At 35.3% G+C, this 19,606-nt stretch overlaps 1 protein-coding gene across 3 annotated transcripts in view; it reads right to left on the reverse strand.

The window, feature by feature from the left end:
- Positions 1-19,606, reverse strand: part of Top3alpha (topoisomerase 3-alpha) — a 496,301-nt gene that overhangs the window by 335,862 nt on the left and 140,833 nt on the right. For all 3 annotated transcript variants that reach the window (XM_090411715.1, XM_090411714.1, XM_090411713.1), the window contains exon 11: positions 14,194-14,268. In XM_090411715.1, the coding sequence (XP_090267841.1) occupies positions 14,194-14,268 (75 nt within the window). The remainder of the gene's footprint in view (positions 1-14,193; positions 14,269-19,606) is intronic.

Consider the following 19,606-nt stretch of genomic DNA (forward strand, 5'->3'; position numbering starts at 1 on the left):
CCGTACTTCTTTGAATGATCCTTGAAATCATCTCCTTCTGTTCCCGTTTGACTTTAGCATGACTGGAGTACCTTTTTCTGGGGCTTGTGAGATCCTTCTTAATTATCAGCGGACATCAGGAACTTGGCGGCATGGAAAATCAGCATCTAATTTCTTCTAAAACAGCTTATCTTAGTCGTGTCGGTCCCTCGGCAATTTTCTATCTGGAACACAGGTCTCCATGGCGATTACAAATTATCTCCGACGATATTAGCAAAACTTTGCTGCCATAGCGTACATCGTAACTTCAGGTCGGAACCTCACGTGACCTCGAAACTCCTCGCTGACCCGAGAACGGGAATGCACACCGGATTGACTTGAACTCCAAGAAAAAAAAAAGCAAGACAAGACCCCATTTCGACATAGCGAACTGCTATTTATACGGTCCTGATGACATTCATTTTTTGCTTACGTCATCATTTCCCCCCCCCGGTACTTTGGTGGTTTGCACCCGTCACCCTCGTCGATCGGTGCAATTAGTCAGGAGAACCCCGCTCACTATTGACCCTCGAGGTTGCAGTTGCCCCAGGTCATTTGTTAATACCCTAATCTGTCTGGAATTACCAGTGACTAAGAGGTTTCTTTAGATACTATTAATCTTACACTTATTTTTCTGTTCTTTTACAAAATCCTTTAAGGTGACAATATTCAGTAATATACAAAAAATATTATTTCCAAATTAAAAAATATGAAAATTTCTCCATTAACTCACAAGTATTTTTAATGAATTTTGTTTACCAGTAAAATCAGTATACAAGAGGTTTCTGAATAAAGTTCCTTGTATACACGATTTTACAAAGGTGAGTTAGCCGATCTTATACGGAGGCAGCAGGGTTTTTTCCTCCCGGAAACTTGGGTTTTTCATTCTGCATACAGACAAATCAGCCCTTCAGAACACATGCAATTTACAGACAAAAAATACTTGTTTTGATGGTGGTGGTGGTGGGCAGTAGATGGCACTGATGTGGTTGATTGGTAGTAGAGGTTCGGTGTAGTGGTGAAGGTGGAGAATTGTATAGTAGGTGTCCTCCTGCAATGAGTCTTCGGATTCCTTGGAGGTGTCACAAATAATAATAATAATAAAAGTGATAGGACAAACTCTACAGAACATATCATGTGATGCAATACAAGTCAGGTTTAAATTATAATTTATGCAATGTATTAGAGCCTGATAATGTAATAACTTTCAGAAATGCATTACTTTTGATTTTTCCCAACAGTCAAAGGATTTTTAATTTCATCAGTCTGTCCTTGTTCTGTATTTTTGTATAGCACTGTTATCTTCTGTGCATATTCTGAATTAGTTCTGAAATCTGGGTTGAATATTTTTCTTATTATTAATGTGGTTATGTCTTTCAACTGTATTCTAGCAAATGATTTAGTTGAATCAATAAAACACATAGAGGTTTATTGTATTCTAATGATTTCTCTGTTATTCGCTTTATATAAATATTACACCTACAGTTGATCTCTTTTTTTTCTAAATCTTGTTGCTTATCAGATAATTCAATCAAATTATTTATTATATTTCCAACTACTTTTGTCCATATTTTCATGCTATGCAAAGTAAATTTATTCCTCTGTACTTCTCGAGATTTGTCCTGTCCCCTTTTTTTTTTTTGAAAATCGGTACAATTGTACACGTGAAGTTGGATCAGGGCTTTGTAAAGAGGCAAAATGACTTCCTTTGATGTCAGTGTTCCTTTGAGCATTGCAATTATCTGTTGAGGTGCATTTCTAATCTTTGCTACATGACCCCTGAATTTCCTATTTACTAAAACTTCAAGATTCCTAGATGTTGAAAGTTTTTTTTTTACATGGTTATAAATTAAATTAAAGATGCCAAGAAATCATATTCTTGTTTAATCATAAGATTTTTTTGTTTGCTTACACTTATATCCAAGTGTAAGCAAACAAAGAAACATAATTTGCTTACACATGGATAAAGGATTAAACAAGAATATAATTTCTTGGCATCTTTAATTCAAGATCCTTAGCCTAATCGATTTCTTTTAGCATAATCCCACAAATATAATATGCCACTGGATATCTAAACACACCAGTGTCCATAACTTGACATTTTCTGATACTGAATGACAGCCATTTTTACATTCCCATAATTCCAGCCCTACTCAATTCATAGGAAATGAATCATAGGCATTTTCAAGATCCACAAATATCAAATGTGTTTCCTGCAATTTGGCAATTCTTTTTTTTCTATGATCTGTCTTATAATGAAAATATTATCAATAGATGAATGAGCCCAGTTTGTTCATCTGACAAACTAAAGGCAATATCCTTGTAGCTATAATTTTACTTAATAACCTAATTGTGGTGGCCATCACACTAATGCCTTTGTAATTTGAAGGGTCATTCTTATTACTCTTTTTAAAGATAGGAGTTATATATGATAATGATCACTCATCAGGAATCACATCTCCAAGAACTTGATTTAACATTCCTGTTATTATTTTTAGCAGCTGGTTACTTCCATACTTCCACGGATACTTTTCTTGAGCCAGATACCTTCCGACTACATAACTTGGTCCTTCATCTTCTAAAAATGGATCCACTAGTTCCTGTACCCTCAATTTATCATCTGTGTCTCCCTCAACATATTCCCTCCTATTTTCTGTCAGAAGATACATCAAATGATTCATCCAAGCTCTCATAGGTATTAGCCTCACTACAGCTTGATGTTCTTATGTGCATGATGGTCCTAAATGCCTGAGCCAACCTATTATATCCTAATGAGCGATTAATCTAAGGATAAACTTTGTGCCAACATTCTTTCTTAAAATTTTGAACTTTTTTTTTTTTACTTTCCACTTAATAACTTGATACATTTCCCAATCCTCCTGTTTTCCAGAGCTAAACCAAGCTTTATACTCTTCCTTCTTCTCAGTGATGGTCTCAACAGCTTCTCCACTCTGCCTTACTGTGATTCAAATTCCTTTCAAAACTAACTGCCTCCTCAGCTGCCTTGTGAGCTATCTCATTAATATGATTATAGATTTCATTAGCACTCTAATCCTCATGTGCATTTAATTTTGATTTATCTTACTTTTATACAATTCTCTAACACTCTCATCTTGAAGAAGGCTAACCATATATCATGGTTCATCTAGCCTGATTATCACCATCCTGCCCAATTTTCCTTTTACTCCTTCATGCACAATTATCTGTGCAAATAATAGGTAGTGGTGAGTGACACATTCCACATCTCTCAATATGTGCACACCCCTTATAATGCAATGTCTGTGTCATTTTGTAATCAGATGGTTGATATGATTGTAAACCTCTTATATGCTGTATCCAAGTAAATCTGTGGATATCCTTATGCTGGAAATATGAATCGAACCAGCATTCCTGTGCTTCACACAATGCAAGCAATCTTTTACCACTATCATGTTCTACACCTCACCAAAAGGTCCAACTGTTAAAGCCCAAATCCACCGACCAATAATATGTCTTCATCAATTTACTCAACTGCTCAAAATGTCTATCTTTCACCTGCATCAGTGTGTCCTCTGTTGGAGCATATGTTCTTGTGATAACCATTTCCACTCCATAAATACTGGGTACTAATTTTAATAACCACTCATTTAACTTCCTCCCAGTTTTTATAGAGGTTTTCTGTTTCTTTTTTATCCACAAAGATACTTCCAGATCTTGCTCTGCTTACCTTATCCATGCCAATCAATATTTGTATGTAATCACCCTGACCTTCCATCTGGTATCTTTTTTTTTGTTTCTGTCAAAACCACTAAATCTAAATTTTTGTTAGTAACCTCTTTTAATACTACTTCTAATTTTCCAACTAAACTCTGTATTTCCATGTTCCATGTTCAAAGTCCATGTTCGTGGTCAATTTCGTTTCCTAAATTTCTCTCCAGTTCCATTTTTCTCCCGAGGATATGTGACAATAAGTTTTTTACAAGAAAGGGATGCCAGCCCTTTTCTCAATGCTCAACCTAGAGAACCAGAGTTTAATTTTTGAAGTGCACCTAGCCTGTGGTGAACCAACCCCAAACTGTACAGGCCAAGCAGAGAGGTCAGCATCAAGGACCACTACCCCAAGTAGGAGTGTTTTCACCTTGACTATGAAAACTCCTTCTACCCAGCCTACTAAGTAGAAACTGTGTCCTGTAGTGATCTGTTTGTGAACAATGAAATAACTTCAATGAAGATCCTCATTTCAATATCAAGTAGATATAGACTTTGAATTTTGTTTTTAAATGCTTCCCAAGAGTATGCAACCAAAAGCATATATAGATGGCTTTTTCTTAGAATCTTTTAGCTAAGAAGAAGAAAAATGTATGTTGTTTATAAAGAAGGATGCTGAATTTTCAAATTATATTCAGAATGCCTTCACAGTTGCCTTTGTATAACAAGATAATACAAAGTCAACAACCAGTATAGGATGCATTTGTATGATCTTGTAATAATGATATCTGTGTTTCATGAAGAAAACAAAATACAAAAAAGTTAATAAACTTAAGAATAAAGGTTAAGAAGTTGTTGACAGATTTCACTTTTATCAAACAAGAGCATCACATATTTATAGTCTGCCAAATTACATAAGCAGACCATCCATCATACAGACTATAAAATGCCTTTAACTGCAAGACAATTTTATTGACCAGTCATGATCATACCTTAGAAAGATAAAATTAAAATCAATGTCTACTTATTTCTAAATCATTTTCAATAGCTTTCAGAACATTTCATCACTTTCATGATATTTATCTTCTGTATTCTTACCAAATTCTTCCAGAAATTCTGTTTAGCTACTTAGGAATACCTTAGCTATAGCTTAGTTTTCTTTCACATTTCTCCATATTCTGCTAGGATATCTACTATAATATACTTACCAAATATAAAGTTGTTGAGGCCACGAAGTTTCGTATTTTGTATCTTTGTCAACAACTTTGCCACGTATTTTCTATCAGTATTTTCTTTAGCTTTTCCACTAGCTCTATAAGATTTGGGTTTCTGTTTTCAAACTGTTTGAATAAGATTTGTATATTGAAGTCTACAATTCACCTCTGAAAGCTACTCAACTTTGATTCTTTTTAAATTTCTTATATACTTTTAATTTAATGATAAAATATAGTCAGCCTGGTTGGCTGAGTGGATAGCGTATCCACTATCCAGCCAAAAGGCTGCAGGTTCGAATCCCACCACGGGCATGGATGTTTGTGATTGTCTGTGAAAATACTAGTGGTGGTGGCGGCGGCAGATGCCACTGGTATAGTTGCAGTTCATTCAAGTTGGTAGATTGAGTGGTCGAGACAGAGTTGTAGAGTAGGTACCCTACCTCGATGAGTCTTTACACTCCCTGGAGGTGTCACATAATAATAATAATAATGATTAAATGCTGTTCACTTCCTATTTCAAATTCCTCATATAATCTTCATCATCATCAAATTCCTGACATTTAGCCTCAAGGAGTGCATAGGATATGATAGTACTATATGAAAAATTTACATCATTACTAACTACCTATCTACAATTTTCCTCCAAATCAATCTATTACTGGGCAAGGCTCAAACATTGTCAGATGTTATATTTCTATTTTCTAAGGCACTTTCTACCATATCAATTTACCTATATCTTGTTCTTCTTCTGGTTCTTTTTCCTGCCAACCTGGCATAGAACACTTGTTTTGCTAATCTTGCCTCTCCCATTCTGTTTAAGTAGCCATACCACCTGAGATGTGGTATGGCTACTTAACATCCAGGAATGTGTTAGCAGAGCTAACACATTCCTGGATGCTAACAATGTCAAGTTCTTTCCTAATATCCTCATTTTTATTTTGATTGCCATTGATGCCATCTGTTCACGCCCCTAATCTTTCTCAGGACTCTCGTATCTGAAGTCTCTAGTCTTTGGTGAAGTGTTTTTTTTCCTACCCAGCTCTCAGATCCCTAACTTAAAATTGGCTTCAACATTGTGTTGTATAATACAGCTAATTCAGTGTTTTGATTAATATCTCTCTTATTCCATATAAATTTATTCAGTTGACTTCTTACCATACCAGCTTTGTTGATTCTGTTGTCTATTTCCATATTTAATTTACCATCTTCACTAAAAATCATGCCTAAGTAGCTGAAATGTTTTACTTGTTCTATAGGTTCTCCATTCACAATGCAGTTGATATCTTCAATGCTTCTGCCTATTTAACTGTTTTTGTCTTGTTATTGTTGACCATCATACCATATCTATTACAACAGTTACTGAATTTAGTCAGGGAATCTTGCAGACATGTAGCAAATTTATTTAGAAGTATAACATCATCCACTATAATAAAGCAAAGAGCTGAGATACCACTTTCCTTCATAATGTGATCCATACAGATAAAAAGAGAGGGAATAATGTACATCCTTGTATGACACCAGATTTAACATTAAACCATCTTCCTGTACTTCCTTCAATTCTAACTATTGACTTACAACTCAAATAAAGACTAAGTATTGCTTGATATAATGTCCCACTGACACCATACAACTGTAGCGTTTTGAACAGCTTCTCTCTTAGCGCCTTTGTCAAGAGAATATGCTTTTTCCAGAACTACAAAATTTAAATACAGATCTTTGTTATATTCCCATGATTTCTCAACTATTTGTTGTGAAGTGAAGATCTGATCCTGACAGCCTCTATTTGGCCCCAATCCAGCTTGTTCTTCTCCATGCTTCTCTTCTATAATGCTTCTCAACCATTTCTCAAGTATACTGGCATAACTCTTACCAGGAACACTCAGTAGAGAACTACCTCTGTAATGCTCACACAGTTTTATTTCACTTTTTATATATGGGTACTATGAGAGCTCTCTCATACTTTCAAACAAGACTTTTATACTTTTATACTTGAGGATTTCTGGTCGAATATCATATACTCCAGCTGCCTTTCCACATTTCAGGCTTTTGTTGGCTTTTTCTACTACAAGTATGGATATGCATTCCTGACTGCATGCCTGGTCAGTTTTTTATCACTGTGTTGTCATCACTGCTAGTTTCATTTAGCAATTTTTCAAACTAATTACTCCATACATCAAGGAAGTCTTTTTCTCCATTTTTCATATAACCTTTATCATCTCTAATTCTTTTTTCAGACTCTTTCCTCCATTTCTGAGCTTCTTCAACAACCTCTAAAATATCTTGCCACCTTCTTGATATTTATTTTTTATGTTCTTACCAGTCTTCCCATGACTTTTGTTATGTTGCTTAGGATACTGAACGAATGAGGATGTGCTGGCCGGTGAAACAAGACCCCTGTTGTTTTCGCCACAGAAACCATTGCAAACAGCGAAAAGTCAGCTACTGTAACAAATCCTAAAACCCACCCATCACAAGAGTTCTTTGAATGGCAAAGAAATGGAGCTAGATGAAGAATTGGATACGTACCAGATCGACATAATAGGGGTGACTGAAACAAAAAAGACCAAATTTGGTGAGATCTTTCTGAGCAATAAATACAAAATGTTATATTCAGGAAATGACAATCAAGGAAAAGAAAGAGCAGCCATAGTATTCAACACAAAATACGAGGCTAATCTTCTTGAATGGCAGGCAGTCTCAAGTAGAGTAATGTGGGCAAATATGAGAATGGGGAACTGGACAATGAGACTTACTTGTGCCTATGGTCCCACAGAAGGTTCTACACTAAGGTAGAAGTGGAGGAATTTTTTGATGCTTTAGAAAAAGCAACTGACACAATGAAAAAGGAAAAGTTGGTCCTTGTTGGAGATCTAAATAGCAGAGTAGGAAATGATTGTTAGACATACAAAAATATTTTGGGAAAATTTGGAGAAAAGAGCAAAGCTAATAATAATGGCAAACACCTGTCGGATTTCTGCTCAGGACATGGATTGATTATTACTAACACCATGTTCCAACATAAATATGTGCACAAATTCACTTGGAGAGAAGAGGCAAGGAATTTGATGATGATGATTAGCTTGCTTACATTTGTCTCTGTATCCTCTATGAGCACATGCTGACTTATTTGCCAGGAACTTTTAATATGCTTTCTTCTTTTCCTTCACTGCCTATTTAACTTCATGTGTCCAGTATGGAATTGTAATTTTTCTATCTTTCCAGATACCATCACTACATGCCTCTCTGGCTGAATCAATCAATGTTTTCTTCAGAGCTTGCCAATGAATCTCCAAGGCTTTGTCCCTGTTCTCAAACTTTTTAATTTTTTTTTTAATAATGTTTGTATATTTCAGTCTACAGTTCACATCTAAGAGCTACTCAATTTTCATTTGTTTAAAACTTTCTTACATGTTCTTCTTTTCAATATGAAATTCAATGTTATCCTGCTCGAGACTAAATGGTGATCGCTTCCAATTTCAAATACTCTGTACACTAGTGTCCTGCACCAGACAGCAAACATCACTATCAACAATAACATAGTCAATGAGACTTTTCTTATTCCTTGTGTCTTCTCTCCATGTGAATTTGTGCACATTTTTATGTCGGAACATGGTGTTTGTAATAACCAGTCCATGTCCTGAGCAGAAATCCAACAGGTATTTGCCTTATTATTAGCTTTGCTCTTTTCTCCAAATTTTCCCAATATATTTTTGTATGTCTGACAATTATTGCCTACTCTGCTATTTAGATCCCCAACAAGGACCAACTTTTCCTTTTTCAGTGTGTCAGTTGCGTTCTCTAAAGCCTCAAAAAATTCCTCCACTTCTACCTTAGCAGAACCTTCTGTAAGACCATAGGCACAAATAAGTCTCCAGTTCCTTGTCCAGTTCCCCATTCTGATATTTGCCCAAATCACTCTACTTGAAATTGCCTACCATTCAAGAAGATTAGACTCATATTTAGTGTTGAATACTATGGCTACTCCTTTTCCTTGATTGTCATTCCCTGAATATAACATTTTGTATCATCATTTAATATTGTGGTTTAAGCCAATAAGAATACAATTTGGTCGGCTAAATTTGAAATTGCCAGCCCATCCTCAAGCATTCAGTATCCAGGTAGATACCTAACAGGGTGCACCACGAGAAGGTGAGGATTGGACATCAGGTCATAAGCCCTGGTCAGTTCTCCGCATTCCTTTAACCACCTTACTGGCCATTAAAGATTAAATACGCACCCTCAAAAGCTTCGTATCCATCATAAATTTCAATGTAATATCAATGGTATTACAATTTTAATATGCACTTCGCATCCATGGAAATGTGGACGTATATATATATGCCCTTGCCGGTAGCGTGGTTAAAGGCTATGCAGAGGTCTCCTCTCAGTTATACAGCTTTGACCCTTAAGAACCCCTTATATATTCTTGTATCCTAAAATCAGTCTGAATATAACACTATCAATAAGAATGTTCTTGTGAATTTATAAAAATATTTATATTGGAACGTGGCATTAATATGACTCTCCTGAATACCCATGCCCTGAACAATAGGTGCTTACGCTTATTATTGCCTTTACTCTTTTCTTCAAATTTTCCCAAAATATTCCTATATGCCTGCAATTCATTTCCTGCTCTGTTGTTCATGTCCCTAACAAGAACAGCATATCCACTCTAATGATTCAAAAATGGCTCTTTTTCTCTACCTGCTAGATATGTAGGCACAAAAGGCACAAATAAGTCTCATTGTCCAATTTCCCATTTTGAAATTTGCCCATATCTATCATTTTAAATTGCCTGTCAATCAAACAGTTCATTTTTGTATTTAGTGTTGAGCACTATCACAACTCCTTCTGATCATCTTTCCTAAATACAATATTTTATTGTTTAGGAATATCACATCTGTTTCATCTTGTTTTTCATATTAATGACAATTATGCTAACTGGACATTCTCATAATTCCTCTCCTGGCTTCACCTTTTCTTTCTATCAATCAGTGCTTCTCATGTTGATAGTGTTTATCTTCACTGCCATTTATTATACATATAAATATGCCTGAGAAAATATTTAATAATTAAAATGTCTAAATATATAAAGAAAAGAATGTCAGAAAATTAAAAGAGAGGGAGAGAGAGACAAGATAGGCTGTATGTGAATGTATATATGGGAGTGGTGAATCTGATATTACATGTATCAGTTTGTTCATAACAATAACTATTCAGTATCTTTTTCACCTGCTGTTAATTTTATTGCTGCAATGGGTTATTGGGATGAGATGAAGGATTGGTTTTCCCTATGACTGTTGCAGAAAAGACACAATTAACAGACAAAAAATATGCACTATGGAATATGTGGAACAAGCAGTCAATGCCCACCTTAATAAAGACTTCCTTTCGCTGTGATGACTACAACAATCCTATGGGCATACCTTTCACAAGCATATGATAGTGATCAATGGAAATTTTGGACCATTTTTTCTGTAGGCACATAATGAGGTTCTGGACTGCTGTGGGGCAGGCGTCAAGGGATGCCTACCCCACAACAGTCCAGAATTCAAATGCCAACAAATGCCTTAGAAAAATCCAACATTATCATAGTGTATCCATTCCCTTTATCTAACTTGATTGCAACACTGTTATAAAATATGAGCAAAGGAGAACTTAGCATTGTTGTCACTCTTTTGAGATAATGATTTATCAGAAAATTAATGATGTATCAGAAGTAAAGAAGCACTCATATAGAAATCGTAATTAGTTTTTTTTTTATCCTATTTAGTATTGTGAATTTTCATTGTATTATTTTTATATAGTTGCTTAGTCTGAATCGATATGTAAATAGCTGACCATTTGCTGGGTAAGAAATAATCTAAATGTGAAACGGCCACCTTCTGAGACAAGTGGTGAATGTACTAGCATATCTGTTAAGTAGCACGGTGCACCCCCCCTTCCATCGTAACGCTATGAGAGTTACGAAAGGATTCCGCGAGCGGCGCTAAGTGCCGCGTGACGTAGTGAAAGCATGACGTACACATCGATGACGGAAGAGAGAAATGGCACGGAGTTTAAAAAAAGAGATGTAACGCTACGAGGAGGCTTTTAGACATTTTCCTGCTGCTGTATTCCTGTGCCATGGAAGTCCGGCTGGTATGGAGCCTCTGCGTGGGTTTCCTTTGTTCGTGGAAATTACGACCAAATGACCAAGAGAACTTACCAGTCAGAAATGAAAGCCCAGCAGATCCTAATAGTGGAAAACTACAGAATAATTCCAGTTGAAGTATAGAGGGAAATTGTATAGAAAATCCCGAAGAAGTGTGAAGAAAAGCGAACATATGAGGTAGTTGTCTGACGAAAGAATTGAAGTGGCCAAAGTAGAATATCCAGCAAATTGGTAAGGTGAAACTTTATGTCTACTAACTAATGAATTGAATGAGAAGACTTTAATGTGTGTGCTAAGAGACATTTCTTTGAACTGTTGCTGATAGATTTAGAAGGAAATATAATAGTGTCTCATAAATGTATCTTGAAAGAGAGTGAATTACGAATGTTCTTATTTAAATCTGAGATATATGTAAAATTTGAATAGGATTGTTGAAGAGATTTATGAATGGAATTTGATAAGTAGTAAGAGTAAAATTTAAATGATTAGATTAGAGAATTGAGACTAAGTGATTAATTGTTAGTAATTTTGTTTCAAAGATAGAAATTCATGAAAAGGGATAATTACTGTATGTAAGAGTGTTAAGGCTGTATGTATAATTTAGTTGAATGATTAACTAAGTGCTTCTCAGTGTAATATATGAATTCTAACCGTAATTAAAATGTTTTGTTTTAATGTGAATATTGTCTTGCCTGTACTTCATCCTACTGCACTTGCTCGCAAAATATAACGAACCACAAAAGCGCGGGAAACTGTATAATTTAAGGTCATGACTGCAAGTTGTAAATTTATAGCTGAGAAGAGTGAATGCTGACTGGTTTCTAACTCCTTGGTCTCCTACTTTTTAGAATATCCTAGGATTCAGGGTGGTGCAGCATATATAAATAAATATTCTCTGAATTTGAAAAGGGAGATAGAACCAGTGCTGAGACAAAGAAATAGGCATCCACCATTTGCATTTCTTTGTCTCACAAAACAACAGCTTCATTCTTATCAGGGATTCGGCCAGTAGTGTAATAGAGATAAGAAAGCGCACATTAAGCATAAGGAACGACACAACACATACCTTTCACAAGCATATGATAGTGATCAATGGGAATTTTGGACCATTTTTTCTGTAGGCACATAATGAGGTTCTGGACTGTTGTGGGGCAGACGTTAAGGGATGCCTGCCCCACAACAGTCCAGAATTCAAATGCCAACAAATGCCTTAGAAAAATCCAAAATTATCATAGTGTATCCATTCCCTGTATCTAACTTGATTGTAACATTGTTATAAAATATGAGCAAATTGCTAAAACATGACCTTCCTTTAGTGACCCATGCAGAGTATAGCTTGTTTGTCTATCCATTTCTGTATGTGAGTTCATACCAATGTCTCTAAAATCTTCACTACCACACCAGAAATAGTATAGGTCAGCAGTTTTCGACACATCAGTTTTTGCAGTACCCTTGTACAATGGAACTATCATACATTCCTTCCATTCCTGTGGTAACATTCCTGAGCTGAGACTCAAGTTATACAAACATGTGAAAGGCCTAGCCAATTCAGCTGAACATTCCTTTTGCAAACAGACTGATATTCCATCTGTCCCTATAGGCAAATTTTCATTTCAACCTCATTTTCATGAATTCTAACTCTTCAACCAATATAGCAGTAACACTGTGTACCATGTTACATACACCTGGTTGATATATATTAGCAAGGTGAGCACTCATTAACTGAACGATCTCATTAGCTTCTGACACTCGGGTACCATCTGCATTCAATAAAATTATTCTTTCACATTCATTCATTTTTTTCTTTTGCTTGCGGCATAACGATAAAATTCTTTAGGATTGCCTTTAACTTGCATGGCCAATTTCGTTTCATACTATGATTTAGCTTTCCACACAATACTCTCTACTTTTCTGGCCTGAGCTTTATATATTTCATAACTCCTCTCACTCTTATTCTTACGATATTCTTTCCACGTCATCTTCTTCTTGTGGATCTCTTGCTTAATTAAGGTTGCACATCCATTTCACTCCCAACCTATTTATTCTTTGAACACTAGGGATACATTCAGATACCACTTCATTTAAGCACCTTTTCAAAGTTTCCCATGTATTGCTGACATTTTTCCCATTCAGTAATCGATGCCATTGGACCAAAGATAGCATTCTCCTAAGTGGATCATAATTTCCAGCTTTGTAGTTCAGCGTGTATCCTATTCTAATCAAAGCATCAATATAGTTAGATATTTCCCAAGAAAGCAGAGCATGATTACTGTCACCAAGTGGTGTTAAAATAGCCATATTCTTAACAGAGGCCCCTTCTGATGCTATGAGCAAATCCAACACTCTTCAACCTTGTGTTCCTTCTTTCACATGCTGCTTGAGAAAGTTGTCTTGCAACAATTCAATAAATTCCTCTGCTTTCTTATCATGAGATTTCTCTTCTATCCAATCAATGTTTGGAATATTAAAGTCACCTATAATGATCACTCATTTAGTACCCATAAGGCTAAATTGGAGATGCATTCCTTTGTCCCCTGCAACTGTGCTGCCATACAAAACAGATTAGTGTTGTGTGGGGGCAGCCTCATACAATGATGGGGGACTCTGTGAAAGTGCTACATAATAATAATAAAAAACTTCAAATGCATTTGATATTTGGAGTTGATTTTATAATTTTAAGACAGGTGCACTCATTCATCTATGAAAAATCTTCAATAATTTTCAGCTTTAAATTGCTAAATATTCTTAATGCCCATAAATTACAAATCCTAGCAATGCTGCTGTTGCTAATGAATGAAACAAAAGCAATAAACTATTATGATAATGAGTGAAACAAAAACAAAAAACAATGTTAGAATGATGACATTTTATTAGAAATTTTGAGTGGGATTAAATTTAGGTAAAGTCAGATTTTTGATATGATATTTATTGCATAGCACATTTAATCACAACATGGTTATTTTATACTTTAGATCTGCTCAAGAAAATTAATATACAGTTAACTCTATTGTCAATACTTGTTCTCAACAAGTACAGAAAAGATCTAGAAATTATTTTTATTTTATTAACACACACACACACACACACACACACACACAGAAAGAGAAATTTGTATCCTACCTTTGCATTCCATCTGTCATAAGGATAAACTTCTAGGTAGTTCCTTTCAATAATCATGAGTCCATTTAATCCAAACTGAAAACAACACAGATATAATATATTCTCACAAAATAAGCAAACATTTAGAATTAGAGCAAATATTCATCTACAATGAATTGTTTACCAAAAGTGGAAAAAAGTTTTTCTTCACAGAAACTCTAGATTTTTCATTTCACAAAGCAGTCAGAAGAATATATGCAATTTCAAATACAATATGTCCTTAGCCTTAGTTGTACCATCCATAAATTCAAAATAACAACTGAAGAAATTGCCATACTTATAAATAAGGACATTTTTGGAACACACATGGCACCTATCTCTTCCCCCACCCCCTCCTGTTCATGCCTTTGAAGAATTTCACACTATATATATGAACATGTAGTGTGAGTGATAACCTCGAAAGGAATGAAGAGTACAGCAGTAAAGTGGTTCTACAGCTAGCTGTTGAATAATTCAAAATCAAATCTAACTTAGCAAGAGTGATTAAGGAGGCTTCCTGATCAGCTGGTGTATAATCTTGTTGCCACCTAGTTTGACAGACAGTGTTAATATGGAGTCTGAGTAGTATGGTATATTTCAAAAAAAAAAAAAAAAAGGTGGAGGGAGATCATTGTCAAGGCCATGTTATGACAAAGAGACTGGACACTCTCTATAATAGCTGTCATATCCAAAAGTCTATCTCCTTACAATTTCCAATTTTCGACTATAACAACCGCTACATGCATCTTGAATGTCCAAACTACACTCTGTCTGATTTCTTTTGCTGAGAGAATGGCATTTGTACAATATGATATTTAATGCCGGAAAATTCTAAATGTAGAATCTGGATTAAGACTTCCTCACTCCACATTCTATATGACTGATTGCTGTTTCATAGCTATTAAAATTCTGAAAATCACCCTCATCTCTTTATAACTTCTTATAATCATAACTATATTTTCTGTCATTTAAACAGCAAAGCTATGCCCTCGTTAATTAATATTATTTAGAATATATTATGTTAAACAATCATGCCTAAAAATAAAATATCCATAACTCCTCAAACTGGCTTCCCACTTCCAGTTCCATTAAACAAGCAGCAGAGATGCCACTGTATTTCTAAATGCAAATCATCCATCTACCAACTAGATGGGTGATTTGCAGACAGACCTCTCCACTCTCCCAACACTCTTGATTTTTATTAACTCTCCTTCCAAATATAATGTGTTGTAGGTCACCTCTCCTCCCAGTATCTTAGACTTTTTGCTATTTTCCTTTTTCCTTCCTAGTTGGAGTAAATGATGTGTTCTAAGTGGTAGATGACTTTCATCGCCCAGTGAAATTACGCCACCTCGTTCAAGGGGGACCCGAAGTGTTTACCAACATATTTGATTCCCAGAGCAAGATTTCAAGTCCCCCCTCCCCCAAATCTTCAACATGAGTGAGGGCCAACCATACTGCAGGGATTCAGTACCTCCTCCACCTTTGAGAGTACAGCAGTAAAGCAGCTCCACAGGCTGGTCATCAGTTAGTGTGGGAGACCAAACCAGATGGTAACACATTAGGAGGCTTTCTGGTCAAATAGCACATAATCTCACTGTCAGGTCATGTCTGGAAAGAGAAAGGAGAGTCCATGTAATGGTATGGTATGGTATTTGGGGGGGGCACTGTCAAGGTTGTGTTGTGGTTGGAAACTGAATACTACCTGCATGAGCGACATGGTCAAGAATCTATTTCAACTACTGCATATTCCCCTTCCCTTTTTCTCTTCAATTTTTATAACATTAAACATGAAACTAAATCTAAATAGGTATAGAGTCGCTGCAGCTCAACAAAAATATAAACCTCTCTCTAAAATTCAAAAAAAAAAAATTTTTACTTAAAAATCTTTTATATTCACTTTACCAACATCCATCGCATCAACAGTAACTTAAATGATGTGTATCATCATCTTCACTCATCAAAATCTGAGATTTTGTTTCTGATTGAACCTCAAATTTCTACTAAATCAACAACAGCTCATTTTAACTGTTCAAATTGTGCATGTACTTGTTCCTTTGTGTGTGTGTGTGTTCTGATATTGCTTGGGAAAGGGTGTCCAACTTAGAATTCCACCTTTTTGACCTCCTGTACCTTAAAATTTCTTTGTCACATTTTGTTTCAAACAAATTCCAACAATCCTCTTCATTCATCCAACATTCTAGATCTTTTCTTAACTAGCTCTCCTTTCAGGTACTCTGTTCAAGTGACTGCTCCTCTTGGCAATTCAGATCACAATCCTATCCAAGTTATGTCTTTGGTGGAACGTCCTTCCTTCAGCCATTCACAACTTTGCATGATCTGACATTACAACTTGCATGACTTTTACTCCTTTTTTCCATGGTCAGACTGCTGTTCTCATTCTTCAGATCCAGATGACCGTTGTGATCTTGTTACAGAACTAATCCATATTGCAATGGAAGCTTTCATTCTTCACTTTGTTCAAATTCGCCAACTCATATCTAAATCATGGTTCTCCAAAAAGTGTAGTAGGGATGTCCAAGAAAAGCAAACCTTTTGCAAGTGGCTTAAGGCCAAAACACCACCTTCATTTACAGCTTACACAGCTGCCTATAACACTTGTAAAACCACCATAAGGGGGCAAAATCTAGATTCAACAAGAATAAATGTAGTAAATTGACTACTTGTGACACCATCTGATGATGTCTTGACTTCATTCTTCTCTTCCAACTCCTACATAGATGACCATGGCAAATTACTTCCTTCCTTGACTAGAACATCAAATCTCATGCCTCCTGAGACCTTCTGCCAGAAAGCCATTGGAAGAATCTTAAATAATCTGGATACTACAAAGACAGGCTAGTCCTGGTGGAATTGCACTTATTGTGCTCAAGAGATGTGCTTCTGAACTAAAACCTGTTTATCATCTATTCACTAAACAGCTGACATCCACCCTTCAGCATGGAAGAAAGCTCATATACAATCAGTTCCCAAAAATAGAGATAAATGTAATGGAGAAGGTTATCAACAGTCAGCTTCTTGAACATCTTGAGAACTGCTATCTAATTAGTGACCACCTGTATGGATTTTGCCACCTCAGATCCACAGGAGAACTGGCCTAAGTCACTCATTGGACCCATTGGGTTGCTCTTGACATCTCCAAGGCTTTTGATAGGATCTGGCATCGAGGGCTTCTCAATAAGTTACCATCATTAGGACTGCCTTCATCCGTGTGGAAATGGAATGCCAGTTTTCTCAGATCAATCCCTATGTGTAATGGTGGATGGTGTTCATTCTTCAGACTTTCCTGTCAATGCTGGTGTCCCTCAGGGCACTATCATTTCACTTACCCTCTTCATGACCTGCTCTCATTCACTGCAAATCCTATTCATAGTTTTGCTGATACCCCACTCATCCTATTCGTATGAAAGGCTTGCAGTGTTCATACATTTCATACATCAAGATTATCTATAATAAGGGCCCTGAACACTGATCTTCACAGTATCCATGATTGGAGTGAAAGCAACCTAGTCAACTTCAATGTTTCCAAAATGTAGTTTTGTTTGTTTTCCCGTAAATAATAAAAAAAAAAAAAGACCTCAGATCTTCTCTCCTCCTTTTAATAATGCAGAGCACAACAGTCAAGACCAAATTTCTCTGTTCAAGAACTCCATAAAACTTAAGCAAGTTCAAGTTTTAGAGCAACTCCTTAATTTATTACTTAAATGGTTTTATTATTTTTAGGTCCGATAGTCATACCAAGTACATATCGAATTTACCATTTTTCTCTAAAACTGGCATTTCCCTGAATTTAAGCAATTTAGCTTGTTCTAATTTCAATTCTTTATTTCTTGCATTTAGTATACTTTTATCTTTTACTAAATACTGGTTTAAGGGGGGAAAAAATTATAGCACTCAAGAAAAACTGTTTAAAATTCATTGGCAATTAAAATATGAGTGCTGAGAAAAGAACTACAATAGAACCAGAATTTTTAAGACATTATTTTTGTCTAGTTTACACTAATATTAAGGGCTTGTAATGAAAGGTTTACTCCATAAAACTTAAGCCCCGATAATGAACTAATGAGAAGCATAAAACTTAATATCACAAGTCATTAACTGATTAAATACATATACAAATTACATAAAATGCATTACGCATTCTCTTATATGTTCATGAAATTAAACTTTCTGTTTCATATTAATCTATGCCTTTACATTATTTTCTATAAGGTATTACAGTTTAAAAGGTAGAGCTTGAGAAAATTTGATGACTTAGAGTGAAGGAGATCTAGAATGATATCACATCAAAGAAATCAAAGCATCTTTATTGCAAAATTTTGAATTGTTAGATTGAGAATTTGCACTTAAGAAAAATCTTAACATACTTATCAGCAACACAACTGATTTCGAAAATATTAAAAATCATTAAAAGTTTTAAAAAAAAGCTAATAATTGATCTATTGTTTTGATTTCAAAATATGGTAAGGCATGTATAGTCAAGTCAACTCTAACTATAAATATATTCATTAAAATAGTGAATTATTTTAGAATAGCATTGCACTTAAGGTGTTTTAGTTGGAATTTTTCAGTAGTTTGTTATGGTGAGTGAGTTTATTATAGCAGTGTTTGCTATAGTGAGAGCTGGTTGTATTAATATTACTATATATGAATTCACAGAAATCAGAAAAAACAAATAAATTTATACAGAAATTTTAAAGGAAAACTTTATATGTACATACAATTTTGTTAAAGTTGTGAGGTAGCATAAGGTGGTATAGCGAGCTCTGAACCTTTATGAAATTTTGTGGATGAAACATCATTCAAGGATGACTTCTAAGAGTTGAAATCAATTAATAAAGTTGTATTTTTGTTGCCTAAAGGGCAGAATAATTGGCAATCAACTCGCACTGACATTATGACTTCAACAGATTACTATCAGTGAGGTATGTGAAAGATGCAATTTAAGTACATCCCCTGTTATAAACATTTGTGGAATCACAGAATCGAATATGGGTTACTGAAGCTGTGGTGCCTGACTAACTGGACAAAGAAGAACTCAAATATCATCCTGTTGTTTACTGTGTACAAAGAGCATCCATATCAAAAAACTTCTGGCTAAACACAATTAATGCAAAAGAGCTTGAAGTGTACCCCCCTGTCATTTGCATATTCTTTCATTTCTAACATTTTTACAATAAAATAAAACATGATATCCAACATTTTCAATAACCTTGTATTTGCTATAAGCAGTGAACAAACACATATCTGTTACTCATCAGAATACTAGATAATTCCTTTTACTTCCCCAATACTTTTAATTATATATATATATATATATATATATATATGTGTGTGTGTGTGTGTGTGTGTGTGTGTGTGTGAGGGTTATCTG

This window comes from Typopeltis vanoorti, chromosome 21 (assembly GCF_054136105.1).
Source record: "Typopeltis vanoorti isolate ZY-2024b chromosome 21, IOZ_Tvanoo_1.0, whole genome shotgun sequence".
NCBI classification, from domain to species: Eukaryota; Metazoa; Arthropoda; class Arachnida; order Uropygi; family Thelyphonidae; genus Typopeltis; species Typopeltis vanoorti.